The sequence below is a fragment of the Dermacentor albipictus genome, chromosome 2 (assembly GCF_038994185.2).
Source record: "Dermacentor albipictus isolate Rhodes 1998 colony chromosome 2, USDA_Dalb.pri_finalv2, whole genome shotgun sequence".
In the NCBI taxonomy this organism is placed as follows: Eukaryota; Metazoa; Arthropoda; class Arachnida; order Ixodida; family Ixodidae; genus Dermacentor; species Dermacentor albipictus.
This window is the reverse complement of record NC_091822.1, coordinates 36,697,322-36,722,693: the sequence shown is the minus strand read 5'-3', so window position 1 is coordinate 36,722,693 and position 25,372 is coordinate 36,697,322. Positions and strand designations below refer to the sequence as shown.

Sequence of the window (25,372 nt, the reverse complement as noted above, 5' to 3'; positions counted from 1 at the left end):
GCAGAAAGGCGGTGTCGTCGGCGTCGGGTGTCGGCGTCCGCGGCGTTGACCGTGAGCCTTTTTCAACAGTCTCCTGAAACTTTGCGTTCTGTGGTTCGGGCTGCTGTACATGTTCAGTGCTAGTATGCTCTTAGCCTTCTTGCCTTTGGGAAAGACTTCGATGAACAAGTGCTCGCATTTGCTGTCCGGATTACTTCTGTCAATTTCGGCCCACGCGAGCTTGTTACTGACAAACGTCGCTACGCCGCTGCAGGCTTTTGTTGGTGGAACGGCAATTGTTTCATATCCCGGAAGTGTTGGTATGTCGGTGGTGGTCTCTTGAATGAGTATGATGTCCGGCTTGTCTGTAGTGTGTCTGATGTGCTGTTGCAAGACCGATTTCTTGTTGCGGAACCCGCGACAATTCCATTGCCAGATTAGAAGCTTGCCTTGATTGTTCGGTTGCGCATGGTGCCTTTCGGCTGGTTCTCGCTTATTTGCCTTCTCCATTTTTACTTTCTACTGTGGTTGCGGACTTTACCGCCATTTTGGGTGTGACGACATCGCTTGTTGCAGTGTTCCTTCTGACCATGGGGGAGGCAGGGGAGTTGACCGGTGCCGTGGAGTGAGTAAAGACGGTCCTTTCGAGGCCCTCGATCCTGGCACCGAAGCCCTTCTCCATCACTTCTACCCTGCTCGTTAGGCCATCCACCGCCTCTACTAGTCTGTCGTGCCCCTTCTTTAGTGACTCGACATCGAATTGTAGTTGACCTAGGGTACTAAGGATCTTGTCCAATTTACCGTCTATGTCCTTGGCAGGCGTGTCGCATTCCGTGGTCTTGACCTTGCGTTTCTTGGTGGCTGGTGTGCTCGCGGGTGGGCTTTCACTAGTCGTTTCTGATTCCGCTACGCTGGAGGGATTCGGACTGGGTGAAGTGTCCATGTGCATGTCCTGTGTCTGTGCAGTTGGTGAGCTAATTTGCGTTTTAAGCAATCTATTCTCGTTAACCAGTTCTGTCATTGTGCGTCTGAGTTGAGCGTTTTCGTGCTCGAGTGCTTTGATTCTCTCTAAGATGTCTTTGTGAACATTATTCTCTGGCCGCGCTTGCAAGCTCACCTGTGATTGGTCCCTCAGTGGCCCGGAGTTAGTGGGCAGCGTCCCTGCAGTTGCCGAGGCCTGGCATCCCGTTGTCGCCTTGACTCGCTGGGCCCAGCTGTCAGCTCCGGCCGCGGGTGCGAAGCGCACGCCCGAGGTGGAGCGGCCCCGGCTCCCGGGTGTGCGGGAGCGGCTCCTGCGACCTCTGCTGGCCGATCGAGATCCCGAGCTCCCTCTGGATCTGGAGCGTCCTCTGGGCTCGCGATGTCTGTCTGGATGCTGCGCCGCACCCGCGCCGTTCGGCCTTAAGAGACTCGTCGCTTTTTCTCGAAGTTTCTTGGACGCAATGGCTGCCTGCTTGTTCTCGATTCTTCGTTTGCGTACCACGTACGGGTCCTGGTATCTGCTCTTGCATTCCTTGCTGGCCGTGGGGTGTTTCTCGCCGCACAGCGCGCAAGAGACTTCTTCACAAGCGTGATCTTCTCCGGCGTCTGGAATGTCGCAATCCCTGCAATTCTGCTTCTCCGGTGTGGGGCATACGTCTGCTCGGTGCCCTAGTTTGCCGCAAGCCTGACATATGGCGATCTGCTTCCTGTAGAGCGAGCACTCTACCCATGCACATCGGTACATCACGTGGTTGGGAACTTTGTGTCCTTCGAAAACTACGATCACCGTCCCGGTTTCCCTAATGCGCTTCGCCGCCAGTGCGAGTGGGTTTCTCGGGTTGACGATGGACCTGGTTATCGTTTCTTGAGTGTGGTGGAGCGGAATGTTGCGAATGACTCCCTTGCACGTGTCGTCCGGTGCAGTCTGGTAGGAGAAGGCCTCGTACGTCTGCCCGGCGATGGTTACGCTCTGAATTTTCAAATATCCATTGACGTTCTCGGGTAGCGGGGAACTCACGACCATGATGTTCTGTTTGAGGTTGGGGCAAATCGTGTCCCCGTCGCACTGCATCGGTTCGAGTCCGGCTGCTTCTTGAATGGCTTGCACAATTCCCACGTGTCCGGTTTTGGCGATGTTCAGTCCGCCGCGGATGCGAATTACTACTTTGATCTCGTTTTGCGGGAGTAAGGGCATTCTACTTGCCTTGATGATTTCTTTACGGGCCGACATGGGCTTAGGGGCTTTCGCTCTGGCGCCGGAGGCTGCCACGTTGGCAGCCATGTTGAGGTTAGACTTAGGCTTGGTCCCTCTTCGTGGGGCGATGTCGCACCACCCGTTCCTGACGGAAACCTCCGAGGGGTCGATTTCTCGGCCGATCACTTCGTAATTCATTGTAGTGCCGTTGGCAAGGCTTGGGTAGATGTCTCTGTGCCGGTGGGAGCCCCGGCGTCCATCCAAGCTACGAAATCGTCGACGGGTACAGCGTTAGGGTTAGCCGACGTAGCGCCCGCTTCGGGCATAAAAGTCCTTGTGGTAGTGCACAAAATAAACTCACAGGGTCGAAAATGGTCTTGATGTGAAGCATATATCTTCATAAACGTGATGCCGCGGTGCGATGGCACTGGTTTCGCAAAAATCACACTTAATTTGAGCAAATTGCGGGGCTTCGACGCGACGCGTCCTGGCTCGCAGTCACTTCGTCGTCTTCCTGCCTAAAAACAATTGCCCGAAGACGTATGACGGCAATGCCGTAAGGACCACGGCTTGAGAAGAAGCGGTGGACAAAGTTAGAATAACGACAATGAACAACCACGACGGCGAAACGAGCATGAGCACATACCTAGAGGTCCAAGCTATAGGACTTGCACCATTGGGTCCGCGTAGAACGCGTTATGACGACGGCATGATGGGAGTAAGATTTCGAAGGTGAAATGACAAACATGAACGACCGCGACGGCACCAAAACCACGGCAACTTACGTAGTGGCGCAAGCTGGTAGACAGCTTGGGCCACACCTCGGTGTAACACAGACAGACAGACAGACAGACAGACAGACAGACAGACAGACAGACAGACAGACAGACAGACAGACAGACAGACAGACAGACAGACAGATAGACAGACAGACAGACAGACAGACAGACAGACAGACAGACAGACAGACAGACAGACAGATAGACAGATAGATAGATAGATAGATAGATAGATAGATAGATAGATAGATAGATAGATAGATAGATAGATAGATAGATAGATAGATAGATAGATAGATAGATAGATAGATAGATAGATAGATAGATAGATAGATAGATAGATAGGCAGGCAGGCAGGCAAGCACTCAGGCAGACGCAGGCTTAAAACGCTTGAATTAGGCAAATGACGCTGATCACATGTTACTTGTGCAACATTTTTTTTTTTGGGGGGGGGGGTGAGCCCAGTAGCTTCAAGAGGCATTGGATTTGTACAATTCCTTTTGCATTGGAAGCTCAAGAGATTAGATTGACAATGTTCTTCACTCTAATATGTTGGAGGGTACCCGCGGTTTTGCAAGAGCGTGCCACAGTGCGTGGTCATATCTATTGTCAACCACGATAAAACAGCACAATAAAATATAGTTTCACAGTTTTTATATTACAGTGGTGAATTCAATGGGGAATTGTGTTTTTTGCTTTTGCGTTGTTATGATAAATATGCTTCTTGTGCCGAGGCCATGCCTGTATATTCAAGATTTCCGGCGCTCAATAAACTAGTTTATAGTAGCACTCGTTGCTCTGTTGTTTTTTATGGAGTGGTATTTTCGCTCTTTGGTCTTCCCTACGGCATAAGCAACTAACTATGCAGTTAAAGACCTCTTTTCGTGCCCGTACACCGCTTATAGGCAGCACAACCTTACTGCATTCATGTAACGCTAAGAAAAACCATCAAAATAAACCATGTATTTGTTAAAGAAGCTATGAATTCTGGTACCATTCCCGCTTAAGCGGTACCCAAGCAATTTTCTCCGTTTACCTTGTAGTAGGAGCAAAAAGGAATTAGCAACCATGGTGAGGCAGTAACCATGTTTTCTTTCCGCGGTGGGCAATTCCGCTGGTTCGATTCGTGGCATTATGATGGGGCCGAAATGAGAACACACTTGTTTCCTTGGATTTAGTCGCGAATTCATGACCCACAGGTGGCGTTAGCCTACGGTCCCGTACGACGGGGCCTCCCACTGCAAGCGTTGCTTTGGAACGTTAATTCCACTTACTTCATTTAGCGATCAGGAATGGATTTCAATATCCAAGTCAATTCCGCTTGCTCTTCAGAACCAAAAAATTATTGTGTCATCTCAGTAGTTGTTTTAATTCGGAAATATCTACGCACAGGTACGTGACCAGCTAAGCCACTGCAAGAACTTTGACGCCAAATTAGACGCGGCCATAAACATCCTGCTGAAAGCTTTGGGAGACCCGCAGCCGAGCCGAGAAGAGCTTGCAATCAGCATGTCTACCTTCTATGACTGTCTGAAGGCCGGAAGTATTTACGAGCCAAAAGCGAAGTTCATTGGGAACGTAGTGCTTGTCAAGGCATCACAGACTCGAGACATGGCACGGCGGCTGCCAGCCGACTACGGTTTATCAGAGGTAAGTGCGCATATATCTATCCATTGAAACAAAAGCAGCAAGCGATGGGACAAAGTAAATAAGTCAATAAATCTGCCTGGGCAGGTTCTTGTAACTGGCTGAAGTCGTGCCATGTTTACTGCGTCGCTCCATCCTGTAGCTATTTATTGTGATGTAAAACTTCTCTTCCGTGTTGAACTCTGTCTTCTGGGGAGTAGGCATTTTACGTACTATAGCGCTCCAACTCCACAAACGCATGAAGCAGGCTGCTGAATGCTATAGTCGCGGGTAAAATCTGAAGCACTCAACTACTCAGTTCCGTTCAGGTTTATTCGCGCCTACAATATGCCGTGTCAATATATGCAAATAGTTTGGATGCATAGGCAAAGCCTTTGTTATGTATCCAATACAAAAACACATTTGATGCTAGATCAAGCTAAGATAAACAAAAACCCACAATGCTCAGCCTAAGTACAATAAGATACAAATTGTTAACAGAAACAGAAGAATAATAAACTAATTAAAGTAATTGAAAAGAAATAACAAATCCAGGCAAAGCGCGTTCCCGAACATTTTCTGATTCCGCATAGCATTACTGCGTTGTTCGTTATATGATCGCAATGACCGAACTGGATCTCTGCCAATTATTGCCGAAGTCAATGCCGAATGTTTCGCTCCTCTTCATGTCACTAAACTACGAAGAACGAGTCAGTTGACCACCATAGCACTTCTTAGCGCTATCAGTGCTTTTTTTTTTACTTCTGTAAGTGTCATACTACAGAAAGTGGCACACAAAGGTCGGTCTTTCCAGGAAAAATTTTGCACATACATTTGACACTGCCTACGTGTGTGAATGCGAAAGCACTATAGTAATGTAAGTAAAACCTATAGTCAGCCAGATTGCCGAGACGTGACATATGCTATCACGCACGAAATAGGCACACCATTAGTCAGCCACAACCTTGGGGCCGCCTTGGCGTCGTGGAAGCCTGCTCATCTCGTATCCCGGAAGCATTGGTTCGATTTCCTTCCAAAACGAGATGTACTAATTCTCGTTTTCGAAGTCATTAATTTACTCGGTTTACAGGAACCTACCTGAGAAATGTGATGGCAATGCGATCATTTTTCGCTTGTTATTACTTATTCCGCCGTTGGCCATTTTGGCACCATGGTCCAGTCACGCCGATGAAAAAAACGCCGAAATATTGCGTAATGGGTGCCTGTAATGTTTTCGCGTTCAAACATACTTGTGGTAGTATGCATGACGTTCATGCTAATTTGTTGTCTTCGCGGCAAAGGGTTCGAAGTATGACTCCGTCTATAGTAGTAGTATAACTCCGTCTAGTTCGTAGTATGACTCCGTCTAATGGTTCTAGGTATGACTCCGTCTAAGCATAATTTTGGAACGCGGCTCCACGTGCTCCTAATTTCTCAAAAAAATCTCTGCCCGGTCAAAATAAAAGCATGAAGCTCGAGTACGTATCATTGATTGCGTCAAATGTCGGAATCAGTACCGCAACGATTTGAGAGTAAAAGATAAGGGCGCTCCTTGGTATGAATTGGATGCACAATAGTGCAGCGTATGAAATAAAATTATGGTTCGCATACTACCCTCGTCTACGGTTTGAACCATCAATTAGACTGAATTATTATGAGGGCAAATAAACTGAAGCAGGAAACAACGAGAAAGGAAGAGTACAATACCCGCAAACGTTAAAGCACCTGCGCGCCAGTGTCATCCGCCATTGTTTGACATGTGAATATAAAAATTATTATAGCGAAAGCTGTATATGACTAGCCTTCCGTCGTTTTTTTTTGTCCAGCAACAGAAACGGACTTAACAATTTCTAACAAACCAATACTGACTGGGCTTCATTGTTTGCTTTGTGTGTGACCACGCACGGGTGCAGTGCGGCGGCGCAGATGTCAGAATGCGGAACAGATTAGAACGCTCACTGTTTAAAACAGCGTGGCTTCAAGATTATCGCAGTATATAAGCAAGAGAGGTGTCAGCGCTAAAACAGCTGCGTTATTGTAGGGGCAGTTACATTAAGTTCGTACACCCGAAGAACAACATTTGTACGAGGAGTGCCAGAGGGAGCAGCAATGAGAATGTAAATGGCGCCGGCGCGATACTACCACCGACGAAGAACGTTTCCGCGATGCTGAATGAACAAATAACAACCATTCCACTAGGTGAATATGGAATGGAAGCGAAAGCATTTTGCTTTTTGTTTTACAGCTTTGACTGTCGTCAACTTTCCCTGCCATTTCATCTTCACCGAGGGTAATGATTCCCATTCTCAGAACATTGTTTTAGCTATGAGTGACACTGTGAAAAAGAGAACGTTGTATGCTTAAAATGACATCGCTAGACTCTTTCTTTTTGTTGCGTATTGAAAAACGTGCTCACAACGCAATGATTGCGCAGTACGAAACCTATTTTGTAGCTTCTCATGTGTTCCGTTTGTAGCACCGTGCATCTAAACGCTGGTAGATTCCAAATAGTAGCCGATACGCTACAACATAACGGAAATGGTGAATTATCGGAAAGATAAGGTTATCGTTTGCTTCACTGCATGCAAAAATTCTACAAATGATATTTGTGCAAACTGTTTCATCTTAAAAATGCAAAGCACATAAGCGGCCAACACATAAGTTCCTGCTCTGCGCTAACACGAGCGCTGCATTACTGTAACGTCCAGCTAGGCGAGCTATATTTGCAACTTACATTTTGTTTTCTTTCTCTGTCGGCTTCGTTTAGTGCTGTGATGGAGAAGTCGATGTCAGAGTCGTGGATGGCTCACACGAAAGCTTCATTCTCGGAGAAGGTGCAAAGAAATGCGCAGCCATCATCAGGCAGCAGGTGCAGCGCTGAAACACGGTGGGCCTTGTAACACGAAGTGTACACGCGGCCTCATTGACGATGCGTCGGGCGGTGTGGCAAAGAGAATGCGTGCCTGATGAAGTCATCACCAGCTCTCTGCGGTTTGTGCTTGGTTATTTTTTTGAAGTGCGTGAAATTGTTCTGGCTCGTGGTAACATGTATTTCAACATACTAGCAAAATAGCATTCCTATTATTTACTAATAAATGGCTTTACGCACAAATACTGCTATTTGTGGCTTCAATCACCGGAATTGGGCTTTGAGTTAATAAAAAGCACCACCAGCTCTATCCGTTGTCCTTTTTAGGAGTGCACCCTGGCGACGTATTCTCGGACGACCACTGTCAGCGGTATCACTTCGAAGTACTCTTATTTGCTGGCGGAGCAAAACGAGATGAGCTGATTGGCTGGTTGAGTACTGCGTCACGCGAAGGCGATATTTCGCCGAAAGCAATCGTCTGAGAATACGTCACTGGTCACTGGAGTTTGCGTGTTATAGAGGAGCTGCAAAGGAGCCTTTTAAGGAGAGGAGCTGTACCTTCAAATGCTAAATTTTGCGCATGATTTCAAGTGGTGAAATCCCAGCATGGATTATTGAAGAACGTCTGGTACACCGAAGCCTCTGGTCAAACAGAGTGCGCCTCTATTGAAAACATATTCAAGTATTGCACCAGGAAGTGTAATCAAAAGAAGTCGGGAAGAGTGAAGCGGTCTGCGCTGTGTGCCGGAAAGAAGACGAAGAAGTGGGCTAATGCAGAAGTGAGGACCAAGAAGTTTTGAATAAAATGGCGGACGACACCGGTCTCATTGCAATTGGCTTTTCTTCGACCGTTCTAGTTATGTTATGTTAGGAACGCTATGTATGTATGTATGTATGTATGTATGTATGTATGTATGTATGTATGTATGTATGTATGTATGTATGTATGTATGTATGTATGTATGTATGTATGTGCGTTTATTTTTATTTACGTAGACTGCAGCCCAATATAGGCTATAGCAGGAGTGGGAACATAATACATTACGATACCTTACACTTTAAAAACACGCCTATGCTCAAAAAGGAGTTGAAAAAAACTATTTTACATGCTAGCGTAGTGCTTACCACTTGCAGATATAAAATCTATTAGTGATAGTGAACGAATGTTACCGGCTAGAGATTTCCTAAGCTCTATTGTGCGTGGAAAAAAGTACCCGAATGTATTAGTAGGGCCGTAAATAGGTGTTATGTTCAAGGCGTGGGAGCTACGGGTACAATTTGCGTCAGTAAATGTGATATTTTTACAGTCAGAAAGGACAGAGGTGGAGCTATTAATTGCAAACAAACGTTTTAAGGCTCCAATGCCACAATATAAAAGTAATGGCTGAATGTTCAAAGATTGTCCAAGGTGTGTTGGACAGAAACTGTGGCTGCAATTTTGGCAAATGAAACGGATATATTTTTGTTCAACGTTAATGAGCGAGCTTATGTGACATTTTTGTAGGGGAACCAAAAGACAGTCATGTTATATAACAGGTTGAATTAACACTTTATATAATAGCAGTTTAGCATCGCGGAGAATCTTAGCTGAAGTGCGCCGCAAATAACAAATTTTTTTAGGTCTTTCCCGTGTACATATTTGATATGTTTAGTCCGAGAAAGATGTTATTTTAGAATCACACATAGGTATTCATGATGAGACACTCTTTTAGGTTGGATGTCATCCGGAGAATAATCGAACCAGAGGGGTTTCTGTCTATCGGCAAAAGACATCACCACTGTTTTACTTCAGCTGTTCATTTACCACGTTTCGCACCAAGCGCAGAAAGACATAAGGGATTGGGAAAGACGGTGGGGGTCATCAGTGGAGTTGATAGGTTCATAAAATACACATTCAACTTCATAAAGTCTGATTTTAGCTAGGTGCTAAGAGGTAAATCATTGATATTGCTATACGCACATGGTATTTGATTGTTTGAACGAGGCGCATGGGCACCCATCACTCGGGAAAGGAGAGGAAGAACGAACTGGGCTCGCGCTGCGAATCTAACCGCTCACCGCAGCAACCGCTATTGTAAATATAACCTGTAAATAGTTGCTCGTCTTACTGACTCGTCCTTCGCGTAACATTGTGGTGGAGGTAGAACGTTCCCCGTCCTCGCCACGGAGCTACGAAGCGGCCGCACCATCGTTTTCTCAGCCATGGCTTCCGATGGAACCACCCCGTCGCCACCTACACTTGCGGCGTCAACGACAACGTACGCTACGCTTCCTGGCCTCCGTCATCCCAGGACGTTCTCCGCGCAAAATGACGTTGACGACTGGCTCAGCATGTATGAGCGTGTTAGCCAAAGCCACCACTGGGACCCTACCATCACGCTTGCCAATGTGATCTTTTATCTGGACGGGACACCGCGTCTCTCGTATCGCACCCATCAGATCGAGCTCTCCACAGGGACATTTTCAAAGGGCGCCTTAGCGACTTATTTGGGAACCTGTAAGGTCGCCAACATTCTACGCGCAAAGAGCTTTCCACCCATGTCCAGTCATCGACCGAATCGTATGGTTCCTACATACAGAAAGCGCTCGCGCTTTGCCGGAAAGTCGACAAGCCCATGACCAATGTTGACAAGGTGGGCCATATTTTAAAAGGCATCGCCGACAACGTCTTCAATTTGCTCGTCTATAACGACGTTTCTACGGTCGACGCCATCGTCAAAGAATGCCACCTCTTCGAGGTAGCCAAAAGCCGCACCGTCCCAGTTTTTCCGGCTCCCAAACACCCCTTGCACTTCCTCTTGCTCCGCTCTTACCAACACACGATCATTTCAGGAGAACGTCACATGTATCGTTCGCCGTGAGATTGAAGCGGCAAATCCCGCACCCCTTCATCCATGACCCCCTCACGGTACCTTTGACCAAGTGGCCCCCACTGTTTCCGTTATTCAAGCAGTTGTGCGGTAGGAAATTGCGAACCTTGGCATCCCTACCACCTGCTGTGTCTCCCTACTTGATTCGGCGCCCATTCCCAAGTCCACAGCCTGTAATGACCACTATTTCGCTCCCAGACCACGCAATCTTGCTGAATGACGAACAGCAGACTGCATACCGATCTGCTTCTGCTGCCACCGCGTTGGTCACGTATCCCGTCACTGCCGCACTAACTGGATGCCGCCCTACTGGAGCTCATTCCCTGCTCCTTGCCCACATGCCAACACTCACCGTTGTTCAACTCGCCGTTTGTACCCTACTTCTAATGCCCCTGAGAGGCGCTCCTCCGTGCGATCGCCGTCGCCTCAATGCCGTCGCTCTCCGTCACCGGAAAACGACGGATGGAAAACTAGGCCATGCACCTTTCGGAAGTAATGCTGCATCACGTTCGTCCTGTCCAAATCCTCCGTTGACGCTCCTCACCAACATGAACCTAATTGAACTAGACGTAGATGGTGCTCCGTTGACGGCATTAATTATATTGGAGCCCAAGTTACAACAATGAGCGCTAACCCATGTCGTCGCCTAAAACTAGTTCTTACCCCTGCCATCACTCGAGCCGTACGTGTCGCCAATGGCGTAACTGTTACCGTCAGGGGTATGTGCACTGCTCGCATAGGAATTGCTGGCCATCTAGTTCCAGTCCTGTTCACCATGCTGACCAGTTGCCCTCGTGAGGTAATCTTCGGGCTTGACTTTCTGCCGGCGCATTCTGCCCTCATCGACTGTTCCACCAGTACGCTGTGCCTCGAGCTTCCCTTTCTTTCAGACGTTCGCACCGAACAACCCAACGCCCTCTGCACTACAGCGTTTGTTCGCTTACCTCCAAAAGCCCTATCCTTTGTCGACTTTGCGTCAACGGCAACCATGCCTGCTGGCGACTGTGTCGTCACACCCATTCGTGATGTCCTTCTGGTGCGCGACATCTTTGTGCCACACTCCGTCGTAACCCTTGCTGATGTGTGTCTCTGTTACCAATATGGCTTGACTAAGCAGGTGCTACCTGCAGGCATTGCGCTGGCAGCTCTCCGGTCAGTGACAGACAACCACGTCACTGCTTTTGTAGCCGACGCGTCTCCAGACCCTCCTGATTACCCGCAGGATGCCATGAACCTCGACGGCCCATTACGTCCCTTGGTCGTACCGGACCTCGCATCTGACCAAGCAGCCGCCCTATTTCGCCTTTTGCTTTCCTATCACTGCATATTGGCACTAACAATCAATCACTTGGTCACACATCTCTTCTTAAGCACGGGATAAACACTGGTGATGCTGTTCCCATTCAACGCCCACCGTGACACGTGTCCATGGCAGAGCGGCAAGTTCTTGAGCTGGAAGTAAACAAGTTGCTCGCGAGAGGCATTGTTGAGCCCCCGTCGAGTCCTTGGGCGTCGCCGGTCATGCTCGTCAAAAAGAAAGATGGCACGTGGCGTTTCTCGATTGATTACCGCCACCTAAACCGAATTACTAAAATGGGTGTTTGCCCTTTACCACGCTAGCTCTTGATTGTCCTTCACGGTTACCAATATTTTTCGTTCATCATTAGCGCTCTGGTTATTGCCAGATTTCCGTCGATGAGCACGACTATGAAAAGACCGCTTTCGTCAATCAAGATGGCCTCTACTAATTCAAGGTTATGCCATTCGGTTTATGCAATGCCCCCGCCACATTCGAACGGACGATCGACTCTCTGCTTCAAGGTTTCAAATAGTCAACTTTCCTTTGTTTCGTGGACGACGTCCTTTGTTTTCTTCTACATTTGAGACGCACCTTGAGCGTGCCGCAGCTACCCTTGACGTCTTCCGCAGGCCTGTGCTCCAATTGAACTCATCGAAGTGCCACATCAGGCGCCGACAGATTACGGTGCTGGACCACCTCGTCGATGTTTAGGGAGTACAACCCGACCCGGGGAAGGTTCGAGCAGTAACGGCTTTTCCTGTACCTCAGTCTGTCAAAGACGTCCGGAGTTTTCTGGGGCTCTATTCTTATTCGCGGCGGTTCGTCAAAGATTTCGCAGCAATCGCTTGACCACTCACTGAACTTCTGAATAAAGACGTGCGTTTAACGTGGTGTTCCCCTCAGGCTGCTCATTTTCACGCCTTATCATGATTCTCACCAATCCGCTGGTCTTGGCCCACTTTGACCCGGCCGCACCTACAGAGGTTCGAACTGCTGGCAGTGCTTAGGATATCGGCGCCGTCTTATCGCAACGCCAACATGGACACAACCGCGTTATAGCCTACGCTAGCCGGCTCCTGACTACCGCAGAATGCAACTATTCGATTCAATGGCGTACTCTACCGCCACAACGCTCACCCCGACGTCCTTAAATCACTCCTTGTGATCCCTGAACACCTTCGCTCGGCTGTGCTCCACGAACTTCATGACCTCCCCACTGCCGGTTACCTGAGTCCTGAGTATGTCGCGTACCTACAACCGGATCCGCCGCCGGTTCTTCTGGCCAAGGCTTGCTCGCTCCGTTCGAAGATACGTAGCTGCGTGTAAGAAATGGAAGCGACACAAGCCACCATCGACGCTCCCTGCTGGATACCTTCAACCACTCTACATTCCCGCGGAACCATTCTTTCGGGTTGGTTAGGACGTACTTGGCCCTTTTCTTCTTTCTACCTCTGGGAACAGGTGGATCACTGCAGCCAATGATTACGCCACGCGCTACACCATCACTCAAGCGCTTTCTACAAGCTGCGCCACAGATGTCGCCGATTTTCTTCTGCGCGACGTGATTTTATTAGATGGGGATCCGTGACAACTTCTCCCAGACCCTGGCCGGACATTCCTATCAAACGTTAGCGCGGACATCCTGCAGTCCTGTGCCACGACGCACAAGCTATCCACGTCATACCATCCGCAAACAAATGACCTCACGGAGCTTCTCAATTGCACTATCGCAGACATGCTCGCGAAATATGTCTGTTCAGGCCACACTGACTGGGACCTCGCTCTACTGTTTGTCACACTTGCTTATAATTCCTCGCGCCGCGACACAGCTGGTTATTCCCCATTTTTCCTGCTGTTCATCGGAGAACCAGCACTGCCCCTCGACACAACCCTCCCTGTTTACGTGCACCGACCAGTTGTTATGCACTTGACGCCATCGCCCGCTGTGCCCCAGCAAGGGAAATTGCCCGTGACCGCCTTTTGAAATCCCAAGTGAATCAAAGGCGTTTCTACGACCGGCGACACCGAGACGTGCCCATCCCGCCTGATGTTTTGGTGCTTCTATGGTCTCCGTCGCGTCAGATCAGCCTGTCAAAAAAACTGATGTCTCGTTACACAGGCCCATACCGAGTGCTCAGTGCCGTGACTCCCGTCCCCTAAGAGATCGCCCATGACGCCCCATCTGCTTCCTAGTCCAGTGATATCGTGCACGTTACACGACTGAAGCAGTATCACTCTCCCATTGATGACATTTAGACGTTCCGGGACATCGCTCCTGCCGCCGGGGGATTATGCTACACCCGTGTGGTATCTGATTGTTTGAACGAGACGCGTGGGTGCCATCACTCGAGAGAAGAAGAGGAAGAAGGAACTGGGCTGGCGCTGCGAATCTAACCGGTCAGCGCTGCAACCACCGTTCTAAATATAACCTGTAAATAGTTGCTCATCTTAATGACTCCTCCTTCGTGTAACAATACATATTAAAAAGAATAAAGTGTCTGATACGCGTCCCTGAGGAAGTCCTAACGTAACGTCGAGAGGAGTTGATTCCATTGAGTTGAAAGAAGCCAATTGTTAACGACAACGAAGAAAACTGGCTATGCAAGAAACAAGACAGGGATTATTGAATATTGCGCCTATTTTCACCAATTGTTTAGAATGAATCACAGAGTCAAAGGCTTTAATGAAGTCAATAAGGATGGCATCGAATTGATTGCCTATGTCTATGCTAGCAGCGATATCATGAACGAAATCGACTAATTGCGTTACGGTGCTTTAACTACCGCAGAAAGCATGCTAGGCACATGTTAGGACGTCATTGGAGTTAAGGAATCTTACTATATGTGTGTGAAGAATGTGATCTAACATCTTGCATGACTAGGGTGTGAGAGATATGCGCATATATATATATATATATATATATATATATATATATATATATATATATATATATATATATATATGTGTGTGTGTGTGTGTGTGTGTGTGTGTGTGTGTGTGTGCATTTTAAATAACTCTTCATTTATATATTTATCCTTCCTCTGGGTTTTGTTACTACACAGGAGAGTAGCATATTACAAACCGAAATTCAAAAAAAAGGAACACAGTTGATATAATAGTAATAAGGAGCATGAATATTCGCCAAATTAATTTACGGATGTGGACCTTCAGCTAATAAAAGGCACAGTAATTTCAAGATTTAAAGGTAATAAACAAGCAGGCTAAAAGAAAACAACAAATTAAGCAAAATAAATTAGGCAATGGTAAATATGTTATTCAAAAAATTCCTAAAGCGCAATGTATCCGTTATAGCAGTAGTGGCTTCTGACAGCTGATTCCATTCGGAGGCTGTCCGAGGTAAAAATTCATGTGAATATGTCCCAGTTTAAAAACGAGGAATAAGGAGCTTCTTCGAGGTGGTCACTTCTAGATGGTATAAAATTATTATATTGAATGAACTTTTCACGAAGATGATTTTGTTTTAGTAAATTTCATGAAAAAAGGTGAGCCGGGCTATATCACGTCGAGTGGTAAGTCCTGGGAGGTTAAGCAGTGACTTCATCATGGTAACACTAGCTGTGCCGTCATAAATAGATAAAATGGAACAATGTCAGATAATAAGATGGATAAGATAATCAAATGGAACGATTGTGTACTCGTTTAAGGTCATTCATCAGTGTAGTACCACCACAATACCAGACAGATGACGCGTGTTCAATTGACAAAGATAGGGAACGTTAGGAAGGGAACAAACAGCGCTTGGACGGGAAGAAGCGGGCGCTGAGCTAAAAGGGGTTGTTAGTTCAGCGCCTTGTTTGTCGTCCTCACTTCCTCCCGCTGAAACGCTGTTTGTTCCCACACTAAAGATGTACCAGCCAGCCCAGATCAGTACACTCCTACGGTGTGAGTGAGTGAGTGAGTGAAACAACTTTATTTTGTCCACTAGAGACGTAAGCAAACGCCACGCCACCTGGCTAGGCCCACTCGGGGACCATCAGGTGGAACCTGACGGCCCTGTCGCGAGCCCTCTGGACTGCCAGGGTTTGAGAGGTCTGATCCTGGGCCCTAATCAGCTTCTTCATTTCCTCTTGAGTGAAAGGAGGACCGGCAGAGGCGCAGCCCCACAGGACATGTTCGAAGTCCGCATAGTCACCACACAGAGGGCAATCCGGGCTTGGGAACCGGTCGGGGTACATTGTGTGTAGCGCTGCGGGGCTCGGGTAAGTGCTTGTTTGCAGTAGTCTGAGAGTGACTGCCTGGGCCCTGCACAGCGAGGAGTGCGGCGAAGGTAGGACTCTTCTTGACAGATAATTGTATTTGCAGATTTCGTTGTACGAGCAGAGAGGCTCGGGTCGCCCAGGAGAGGACGCGTTGCCCAGCGCACGGTCAGTCAAACCTCGTGCAGCCGAGTGCGCCTCCTCGTTGGGGTTGATCAAGGCACCCTCAATGGTCCCAAGTTGCGCAGGGAACCAGGCCAAAGAGTGATGTTTCATGTCTTTGGTACTTTGGATGATACGTAGGGCCTGGGGAGCCACCATTCCCATCTGAAAGGCCCTGACAGCGGCCTTAGAATCCGAATAAATCGTGTCGTGTACACTGTCCGTCAATGCAAGAGCAATAGCAACTTGCTCTGCAACGCTGGAATTAGAAGTGCGGACGGTAGCGCAGCTAAGGATTTTAGCATCACAGTCGATGACCACTGAGGAGAAGGCCTCTTCTTGAACGTAGGAAGCAGCGTCTACGAAGCACGTTCGGTCCTTGTTCAAGCGGGCACTGGCGAGCAGAGCTTTACCCCTGGCTCGCCTTCGTCCTTCGTTGTAGGTGGGATGCATATTTCGTGGCACCCGGTGTATGTAAATTTTGGACCTTACGTCGCTGGGCAGCTTCACAGCGTCGAGACTGACGACCATGGGGTTACGTCCCAGCTTGCCAAGTATGGCTCGGCCCGCTGGGGTACCGGAGAGTCTGACGAACTGGGAAAATTCTTGGGCTTCAACGATTTCTTCGAACGTGTTGTGAATTCCCAAATTGAGAAGGTCTTTTGTGTGCGTTCGCATGGGAAGGCCGACGGCAAGCTTGAAGACTCCTCTGATTAAGGCGTTGATCTTGTTGCGCTCCGATACGAGCCAATTGTGCATAGCCCCTGAATAAGCGAGGTGGCAGAGCACGAAGGCGTGGATAATGCGGATCAGATTGTCTTCCTTGATTCCGCAGTACCTATTGGCGATTCTTCGGATCAGGCCGAGGGCGCTTTCGGTCTTGGAACAAATGCGTTTGAGGGCGGCTCCATTGGCCCCGTTTGACTCGATAAACATTCCTAGGACCCTGATAGTGTCTACCCGCGGTACTGGGGAGCCCTTACCGGTGAATAATGTAATGTGGCTCTCTGCTGCTGGCTTCCAGGATCGGTGTGAACCGCCTCTGGGCCTCTTCTTGTAGAGCAAGAGCTCGGATTTAGCGGGCGAGCACCTTAGCCCGGTGGGGATTAGATACCGCTCCGTCAGATCGATGGCCTCTTGCAAAGCACCCTCGACCTGCCCTTCACATCCACTGGAGCACCAGATGGTGATGTCATCCGCGTAGATCGTGTGGTTAATGTTGGGGATTTTGTTCAAGGCCCTCGACAGGTTGATCAGGGAGATGTTGAACAGCGTCGGGGAGATCACCGCCCCCTGAGGTGTTCCCTTTGGACCAAGCTGGATTTCGTGGGTCAAAAACTCGTCAATCTTCAGTCTAGTGGACCTTGAGGAAAGGAAAGATCGCACGAAATTGTACCGTCCGTCGGGCCCGTCGGGCCCAGGGGCAGATCTGCCGTTGAGGGATGCGAGAACTCGCTTGACCTCAGCCACGGTGAAATCCTCGTCCATAGATGGTACGTCACGCCCTTCGTACCCGGGAAACTGGGGGGGCAACGGATCGTCCGTGGCCGCCAGGTACTTGTCTATGAGGTGCTCCATGACTGCCTCATCTGGAGTCGAGTCGGTGGCCAAATGGACAGCTTTCGCCAAAGCTCTCTTCTGGTTGGACTTGGTGTTGCCATCGTGCAGTAGGTGCTTAAGGAGACCCCAGCTTTTACCGTTCTTGAGCTGGCCCTCCACCGAGTCGCACAGCTCGTCCCATTGCTGCTTGCATAGCACCTTGCAATGAGCCTCTATCATCTTGTTTATATCGGAGATTTTCTTGCGTAGTCTTCTGTTATGGCGCTGAGTCTTCCATCTCGCGAGCAGTGCCTGCTTGGCTTCCAAAAGATGCGCCAGCCTACTGTCCATCCTGTCCACCTCCAGATCGGTTGTCACCTCCTTGGTGGCTCTAGCCGCGTCCTTCTTTATCTCGTCGCACCAAGAGTCTAGGTCCATATCATCGTTAAGGACGCGCTCGGAGCGGTTGGCTCGGAACAAGTCCCAGTCAGTGAACCTAAAGGTCCTCGTTTTGTTGCGGGCAGTCTTGATCACAGCTTCGATGATGCAATGATCGCTACCGAGGTCCATGGCTGTGTTGGTCCACTTGACGTTTTCCAGGTTCTTGACAAAGGTAAGATCCGGAGTCGTATCTCGGCATACCGAGTTCCCTCTCCTGGTTGGAAAGTCTTTATCGGTTATCAGCGTAAGATCTTCCTCCGCTGCCGCATCCCATATGTCTCTACCCTTCTTCGTATTGGTACAATAGCCCCACGCCTGATGCTGGGCATTAAAATCCCCCATGACGATTAGAGGCTGACAGCCAGCCAAATGCACGGCCTTCTTGAGAATACCACTAGGCCTGGCTCTGTGAACGCTGGGTCTGCAGTAAACATTCAGTATGAAGATACTGTTTCTTCTTAAGCGCTGCGTAGGGGGGTCGACAAGGAGTTCGGCCATGACGTACTCGATCCCATTGTCCGCGGGACGAAGGTCTCGCTGAAGGCACGTGAACTTTTTACTGACCAGGATAGCGACCCCCCTTCCTCCTTCAGTGGAAGCCACCGTAAGGAAACCGGGGAGCTTGATAGGTGATGATGTGATCGTTTCTTGCAAGGCGATTACTTGGGGGTTGTCCTTTACGCTTTTTAGGTATTGTCGCAGGGTCGCCCGTTTGCTGGCGAACCCTGCGCAATTCCACTGCCACATTGTTATGACGTTAGTTACGTTATCCATGTTTGGGCTTGTGAATGAATTGCGAAAGTGCCGCATTCATAATGGCACCCCCAGTGATGGGGGTGCCATATAGAAAGCTAACGGTTAGTTTTGACGATGATTTACCTTACATGATGGTTCCATGATAGGGTATTACAAATAGGAATACCGAGATACTTGAAAGATCAAACAAACCTCAAAAGGGATATTGTCAAGGTGATAGTATGGACATGCTTATGAACTGTGAGATACGCGCATTGATTTGCATTTTCAGCAGTTTAATCCCATGTTCCACGGTCTACACCAGGCAAGTATGTTATTCAAGTCAGTCTGGAATAAGGCAACATCAACTTTTTTTAGCTATTTTCCGGCAAATAACAGTCACCCGCGAATAAGCAAGCCTTTGATGAAATGTTATTGGGTAGGTCATTCATAAGATTAAGAAAAGTAAGGGTACCAGTAAAGACCTCTAAAGGACACCCAATAGCACTGGCTGTACTGGCAAATCAACAGTATTATCAGAAATAAACTGAGTACGGTTACAATTGAAAGCTCGAATCTAGTAAATCACACTGGGATCTAGATATTTCTCCCGGCTTAAAAAAGTAAATGAGGAGGAACCTTGCAAAATGCTTTAAAATAAAAACAAATACTGTCCATTCCGAATGCAGAGCCAAGCAAACTACGGAGGTCGTTAGTAAAGACCAAAAGCTGTGTTTTGCAAGAAAAATTTGTGCAGGAGGCATGTCATAGATGGGCATACGTGATTAGCGTGACCAAAAACCAAATGAATCAGATAGTCGCTACCGACATACCGCCCAGAATTCCAGAATCTGCGGAGGAAGTGGCAATCGTCCTCGGCATCTCCACATACAAGAACACAGCACTCATCTCGAGGGACTCAACAGCCAGGCGCAGAAACATAAGACTGAATCTCCGCCGCAGCAGTGAAGATTGTAAAAGAAAGAACAAGGCACCAGCAACTCTCCGAAACCTAGTCACATGCACCTCAGCCAGACCACGAACACACGACAGGAAACGAGACCACGCCAGCCGGAATTTCCTACCTCACGCAGTACGGCAGCGACGAGGGTAGAGGACATTCCGACCAACTACGCCTCAATCGACTGGAGATAAGACAATCTCCACTACCACGTCCAAAATTATGCAAGGAAGAAGCAATCGCCCTCGGCAGACTACAGACGAATACGCATGTCCATGGAATTAGAATGCACCGGATTCACCCCCCGCCCAGGTTCTCATACCTATGCTGAAGTGATGTGCCAGACACCCTCCAAAACATAGTGTTAGTGTACCCACAGCGTGAGAGAAACCGTAAGAATGAAGCTTTAGAACCACTACAAGCCACCGAAGAATCTTGGGAGGCAATGTTAACGGCATAGGAATACCGAGATATTTGAAAGATCAAACAAACCTCAAGAGGGATATTATCAAGGTGATAGTGTGGACATGCCTGGAGGATCAGTGAACCCTGGTGGACAGGGTACGGGCCACGGCATTTTCCAATGGCTTTCTGGACTGAGAGAGCCATCCACCCAGGTTGAATAAAGAATACTTGTGCTGTTTCACATATTAATCGTTTATTTTTCTTCCTATTCCAAGAAAGACGGCCCTTTGAATCAACCAGCCCAATTCAGCACACTCCTGCACTTCAGCGGCCGGCTGCGGATTGCAACGGTGTCCGTAGCTGCTACGTCGAGCTAACTGCTAGGTTGCACGTATGTTCTCCCTATAACCCTTCAATCTGACACATGCCGTGATCATGCGTGGTCTGTTTGCCGTACGGATGTGTGCTTTTTTTCGCAATATATGACAGCCAACTCGGCTGAAGTGTGATTCCGTCTATTCATGTAGTTAGCATTCGTGTGTGTTTTATTGTATGCAGGGGTTTGTATAATGTTCTGGTTTTTAGGCTTGCAGTGATGTAATTCTTTTATTTCAGTATCGTGCACCACAGTCACTTATTGAAGTTTTGTTGAAATATGCAAAATGTGGCTACCTAGTAATGGCCAGGATAGCCAGCAGCATCGGCGAAACTACAATACAGCTCCAATGCAGTTGTCGGAATCGACATGAAGCAATACTGTCACGCAACGGTCAATTAAATTCTATAGAACTGACTGCAACGTATCCCATTGTCTTTATTTTCATGCAGTGCAATATGAACTCGTATGCAATGCTTGCTTATGGGCTGCACAGGTCACAACTTTAATGTTATGTAATGCATGGCATAGCTTCGTGAACTGACTAAAACGTTGAGCTGACTAAAATTTGGACCAAGCCGTGAGCCTCAGTTGATGTGAGCCGTAAAATTTTGCTAAACATGAGTCAAAGCAAGTTGGTGGAGTAGAATTTCGTGGAGTTTGCACACCCATGTCATTGAGTCACGCTGTGGAATAAAACAGTATGCTGCTGCATCTCACAATCTAACAAAAATAATATTCGTGTACGCGTATGTCATGGTGTCCTTGTATAATTTGCAAGTTGCATGATGCTTATTTTGTAGATTCAGCAACGACGGCATAGAGTTAGGAGTGTATACTTTTAACGTGTCATTACAAAGTCAATAGCAACTGTGCCTCTGTCTTGTTGGGTACGCCACGTGATATGTCAGCACGCTTTATTAGATGTGAATGTGCAAGAACCATCCGCACTTGAAAAGGTGTAATCATTCGCAGGAAGGGATCCAACCGGCTGATTTCACCACACGAGCTTTATTTTCTTTTATGTGTTATCTACTGTTTCTAAAACAAGGTGTCTGCCTGCTTTCCATATTGTTGTGTGCATTTACAGGAGGTAGCGGGCGAGAAGCAAGAAAAAGCTGGAATGTTCGCGGTGAAGTACTTTCTTAGAATATTGCAATGCGTTACGACCAGCATAAACAAAATAAATTCAATGCACTGAAGAAAGTTCAACATGCAGTTACCTTTTAATCTGACGTTTAGTAAAGGTTCACTGAGGCCGCAAATTTTGCAACCCGCCGTCGTTGCGCAGTGGCTATGGTGTTGGGCTGCTGAGCACGAGGTCGCGGGATCGTATCCCGGCCACGGCGGCCGCATTTCGATGGGTGCGCAATTCGAAAACATCCGTGTACTTAGATTTAGGTGCACGTTAAACAACCCCAGGGGGTCCAAATTTCCGGAGTCCTACAATACGGCATGCCTCATAATCAGAAAGTGGTTTTGGGACGTAAAACCCCATAATTCCATTGATTAAATTTTGCAGCACATCCGAGGTTTATTTGCTTCCGTGAAGGAAATGATGATAGATCAGAAAAAGAGATAAAACTGTTTAAATCATGCTTATCGCGCATGAAAGCTTCGAAAGCAATTTGACGGTGCTTTTTACTCCCAGTCAAAGCGATAAATACGAGTTTGCAGAAAATTGATTACCATATGTAGTTGAGCGTTCGATATATGCGAGCTTGAATAAGTCCTGTCTCACACGGAAGTAACAGAAGCAAGAAATAATTCACTGGGGTAAATACGGGTGAAAGCCGAAACAAACAGGCTGCAACTAAATTATCACGCCAGGTGCGATATTATGCTGTCATGTCGCATCCCCTAGAGAAAGCATTTGACCGTAGTTGCATATTTGCATTTCTTTTGTTTCCTCTGTCTCTACAAGCATACCGTGCTACAACTGTGGCGTTTTTCTATATTGCGGGTAGCTTGTACGCAACAAACCAGAAAATTGGCTGTGTCTTCGCGTGAGGAACACCTCGTAGTATTTACAACCAGCAGCGCGCATGAACAACGGAAACGCACGCAAACGTACATACTTTCGGCACCAGAAGCCAACTTGAAAAAAGAAAGCGTCGCTTGATTATCAACGTAGCACATCAACAAACGCCTGAAAGTCACAGAACCGAATTCTGCCTTGTTCGCGAGTCGGTGTTGATGGTACGTACCACTTGCGGAATCCACGGCTCCATTGAATTCTTTGCACTCTTCAAGGTTTTTCGAACTGACGTTTATAGATGAAAAAAGTACATTTAAATGTTGTGTTCAGCGACCGACGTCATTTCCCAAAACAAACGAGATAGCTATCGAGAGCCTCGGTGCAATTTCGACGAAATACCAGTGCGATCGTTGCGACTCGCAAGCAACCGGCAGGTCGCAGCCACAGAGGGGTGAGGTGGTCGACACGTGATACTGCGATTCCCGTCGTTTGCGACCAAAATCGCACTTCCGGTGCGATGAATACCACATCATGTGAAACAGCTTAATGCGCCCCATCGTAACATGTGGCTGCATCGAGCCGACAAACCTTTCTTTGCATCTCTCAGTCAGGATCACTTCTGTTTCAAAGGACTTAGTTTTTTTTTTATTTGGGGGGGGGGGGGGGCTATGTGCGGACAAAGCATTCAAGACCACGCACCCATTGCGCCCCACGAGAAACTTCCACAAGTCAAAAAACGGTTGACTCTACCTGGCCATACACGAAATGGTGCTTTGAATTATGACGCGCAGCAAAAGCGGATTTCGCGCGCCTTTGACAAGCGCGGTAACCGCGGTCTGAGACGGTGACGGCATGCAGTAGCAACCGCAGGTTATGGTTACAGTCATGTCGCTATACTTGTTTATATCCCTCCGTAAAGACATCGTCTTTTCTGCTATTTATCTTTATCTAGTTTATCTAGGTTCAGTAACAAGTTCACATAACGGTCAAATTGAGAACGTAACCAGAAGTGCTGATTCCGCAGAACCCCTGATAGCCGTAAAGCACAACTGGCAAGGCCTACTTCAGAAATGCAAGCCTCTCTGCCGAGGTGGCCATATTGACCAGCACATACCCATCATCTATTCCCATTCTCACACCCTACGCAATTTGTCAGTTGTAACAATAACCTAGTAGGCAGAGCCAATTGAAGAAGTCATTAAGGGAATTGTGCCTTCCATTCAGCACCCGTTGTCACCTTATACGCTGGAAGCGTTTCGCACAGAACCGATGAACTTTACTATCTTTTTTCGGTTCAGGTTTGGTTAGGGCTCAAGCGTATTGCCAAAATATCGCTTCCGCTTCCGTTGAACATTCTGATATATGGCTGGATTAATTATATTCCGCTTCTTAATTAGGTTATAGAAATGATCGAGAAATCTTGCAGCCGTTCGTACCGGTCGTAGGAGCATTCTAGAAAGGTTAAGCAGTGCACGCACAGCCCGCCAGTGTGTTGTATTGTTCACAGATAGCTTGCTAACTGATATATTTTTATTGTCTAAATGGTACACCGGCAACACTCACAGATTATACAACAGATAATAGTACCGTTTAGAAAAGCCACTTTTGAAAATTTGAGACCACTAACTTTTTCGAGTGCCACAAGCGCCATTGCATGGCTGTAAAAGCAGACAACTAAATATGCAGGAGGATATTTTGTGCGTACGAAAGTCTGAAGCTGCATGAATGCATACAACACAAAGCAATAGAAGCGCTCCGTGTCTATATTTATCTTCGAGGCAGACTGTCTTCCAGATCTGCAAGAACGTACGCAACGCCAGCCCACAGGGCAGTGCAGAGGTCTAAAATGATCGGGTCGTGAACAGTCATGGTGTCCCCATCCGTGTGGTGAAAATAGAAGTATTTCCCATTGTCCGTCATAAGTGATGCGACCGGAAATCCTGCCGAGATCCACTGCTCGAGGTCTGGTGCTTCTGCTCCAGTCCTCAGTTCGGTAGCGTTTATGCCGCTGAAAAGGCTGAGCACTTCCGCAATCACGCATTTTGCCCGTTCACTGTGTCCGCTGAATTCAAGCCCCATCGGCTTGAAGGTCCCCATATCGGACTCCATTGCGATGTTCACGCGTTCCTTCTTTTCGTCCCCATGATCCTTGAAGTACTGCGCAGCACCTATGAAGCCCATCTCTTCGGCTGTCCACAAGATAGAGCGGACAGTGCGCCGTGGCCGCAACCCGAGCTGGCGGAGCACGTCCAGCGCCCGCCAAGAAATGAACGCACCTCCGCCGTCGTCCATGGCGCCTTGACCAACGTCCCAGGAGTCGATGTGGCCACTAACGATGACGACCTGCGTTTCGAAATGCTAATTCAAATACGCGAAAATTTGCAATATTATGCCGCACATGAGTGGATGCGTTATTATATTACAACAATCTCGTTCGAATAGGAAACTAGCCGGAACTTCTCAGGACGCCTTATTGAAGTATCATTACCTTATTGCGATGACGTGGGAGTCCAATACCGGGACAAAAACTTTGCTGGCATCGTAATACGAAGAGCGTAGAGCAAATGTGGAGGACAATGCACGATTTACCTGCTATTACACTTATGTCGGTACTGGCGAGCTCTTAATGAATTATTTTATCATTTATTTCTTTGCCATGAGCTGTGAATAAATTACGGCTTTAAAATAGAATTTTGACACACTGCGTTTTGAGGTCTGTAGGTTACGTAGCGCTTCCAATACGGCCCACTCTAAAGGCCTAGAGAACTCAATGAACTTCTTCGGTACGCACAGTTGGCCAAGAAAGTTTACTGGACGTGAGTTCCTCGACAAACATTAATTTAGGTGCTCATGTGGCACGGCGCTTCTTATTTATTTAATCACCGTGTGCATCATAAAGGCTACTGCGGCACTGAAAGTCCAAAATCGAGGCTATATGCCCAGGCTTTGCAGACGTCCA

The 25,372-nt window shown here is 47.8% G+C and overlaps 2 protein-coding genes across 4 annotated transcripts in view; one reads left to right on the top strand and one right to left on the bottom strand.

Annotated features, from left to right (window-relative positions):
* Positions 1-7,598, top strand: part of LOC139055911 (fatty acid synthase-like) — a 237,530-nt gene extending 229,932 nt beyond the window's left edge. For both annotated transcript variants that reach the window (XM_070533550.1, XM_070533549.1), the window contains exons 28-29: positions 4,327-4,584; positions 7,328-7,598. In XM_070533550.1, the coding sequence (XP_070389651.1) occupies positions 4,327-4,584; positions 7,328-7,441 (372 nt within the window). In that variant the 3' untranslated portion in view covers positions 7,442-7,598. The remainder of the gene's footprint in view (positions 1-4,326; positions 4,585-7,327) is intronic.
* A 16,323-nt stretch (positions 7,599-23,921) lies between these two features.
* Positions 23,922-25,372, bottom strand: part of LOC139055910 (carboxypeptidase Q-like) — a 67,771-nt gene continuing 66,320 nt past the window's right edge. For both annotated transcript variants that reach the window (XM_070533547.1, XM_070533548.1), the window contains exon 6: positions 23,922-24,756. In XM_070533547.1, the coding sequence (XP_070389648.1) occupies positions 24,181-24,756 (576 nt within the window). In that variant the 3' untranslated portion in view covers positions 23,922-24,180. The remainder of the gene's footprint in view (positions 24,757-25,372) is intronic.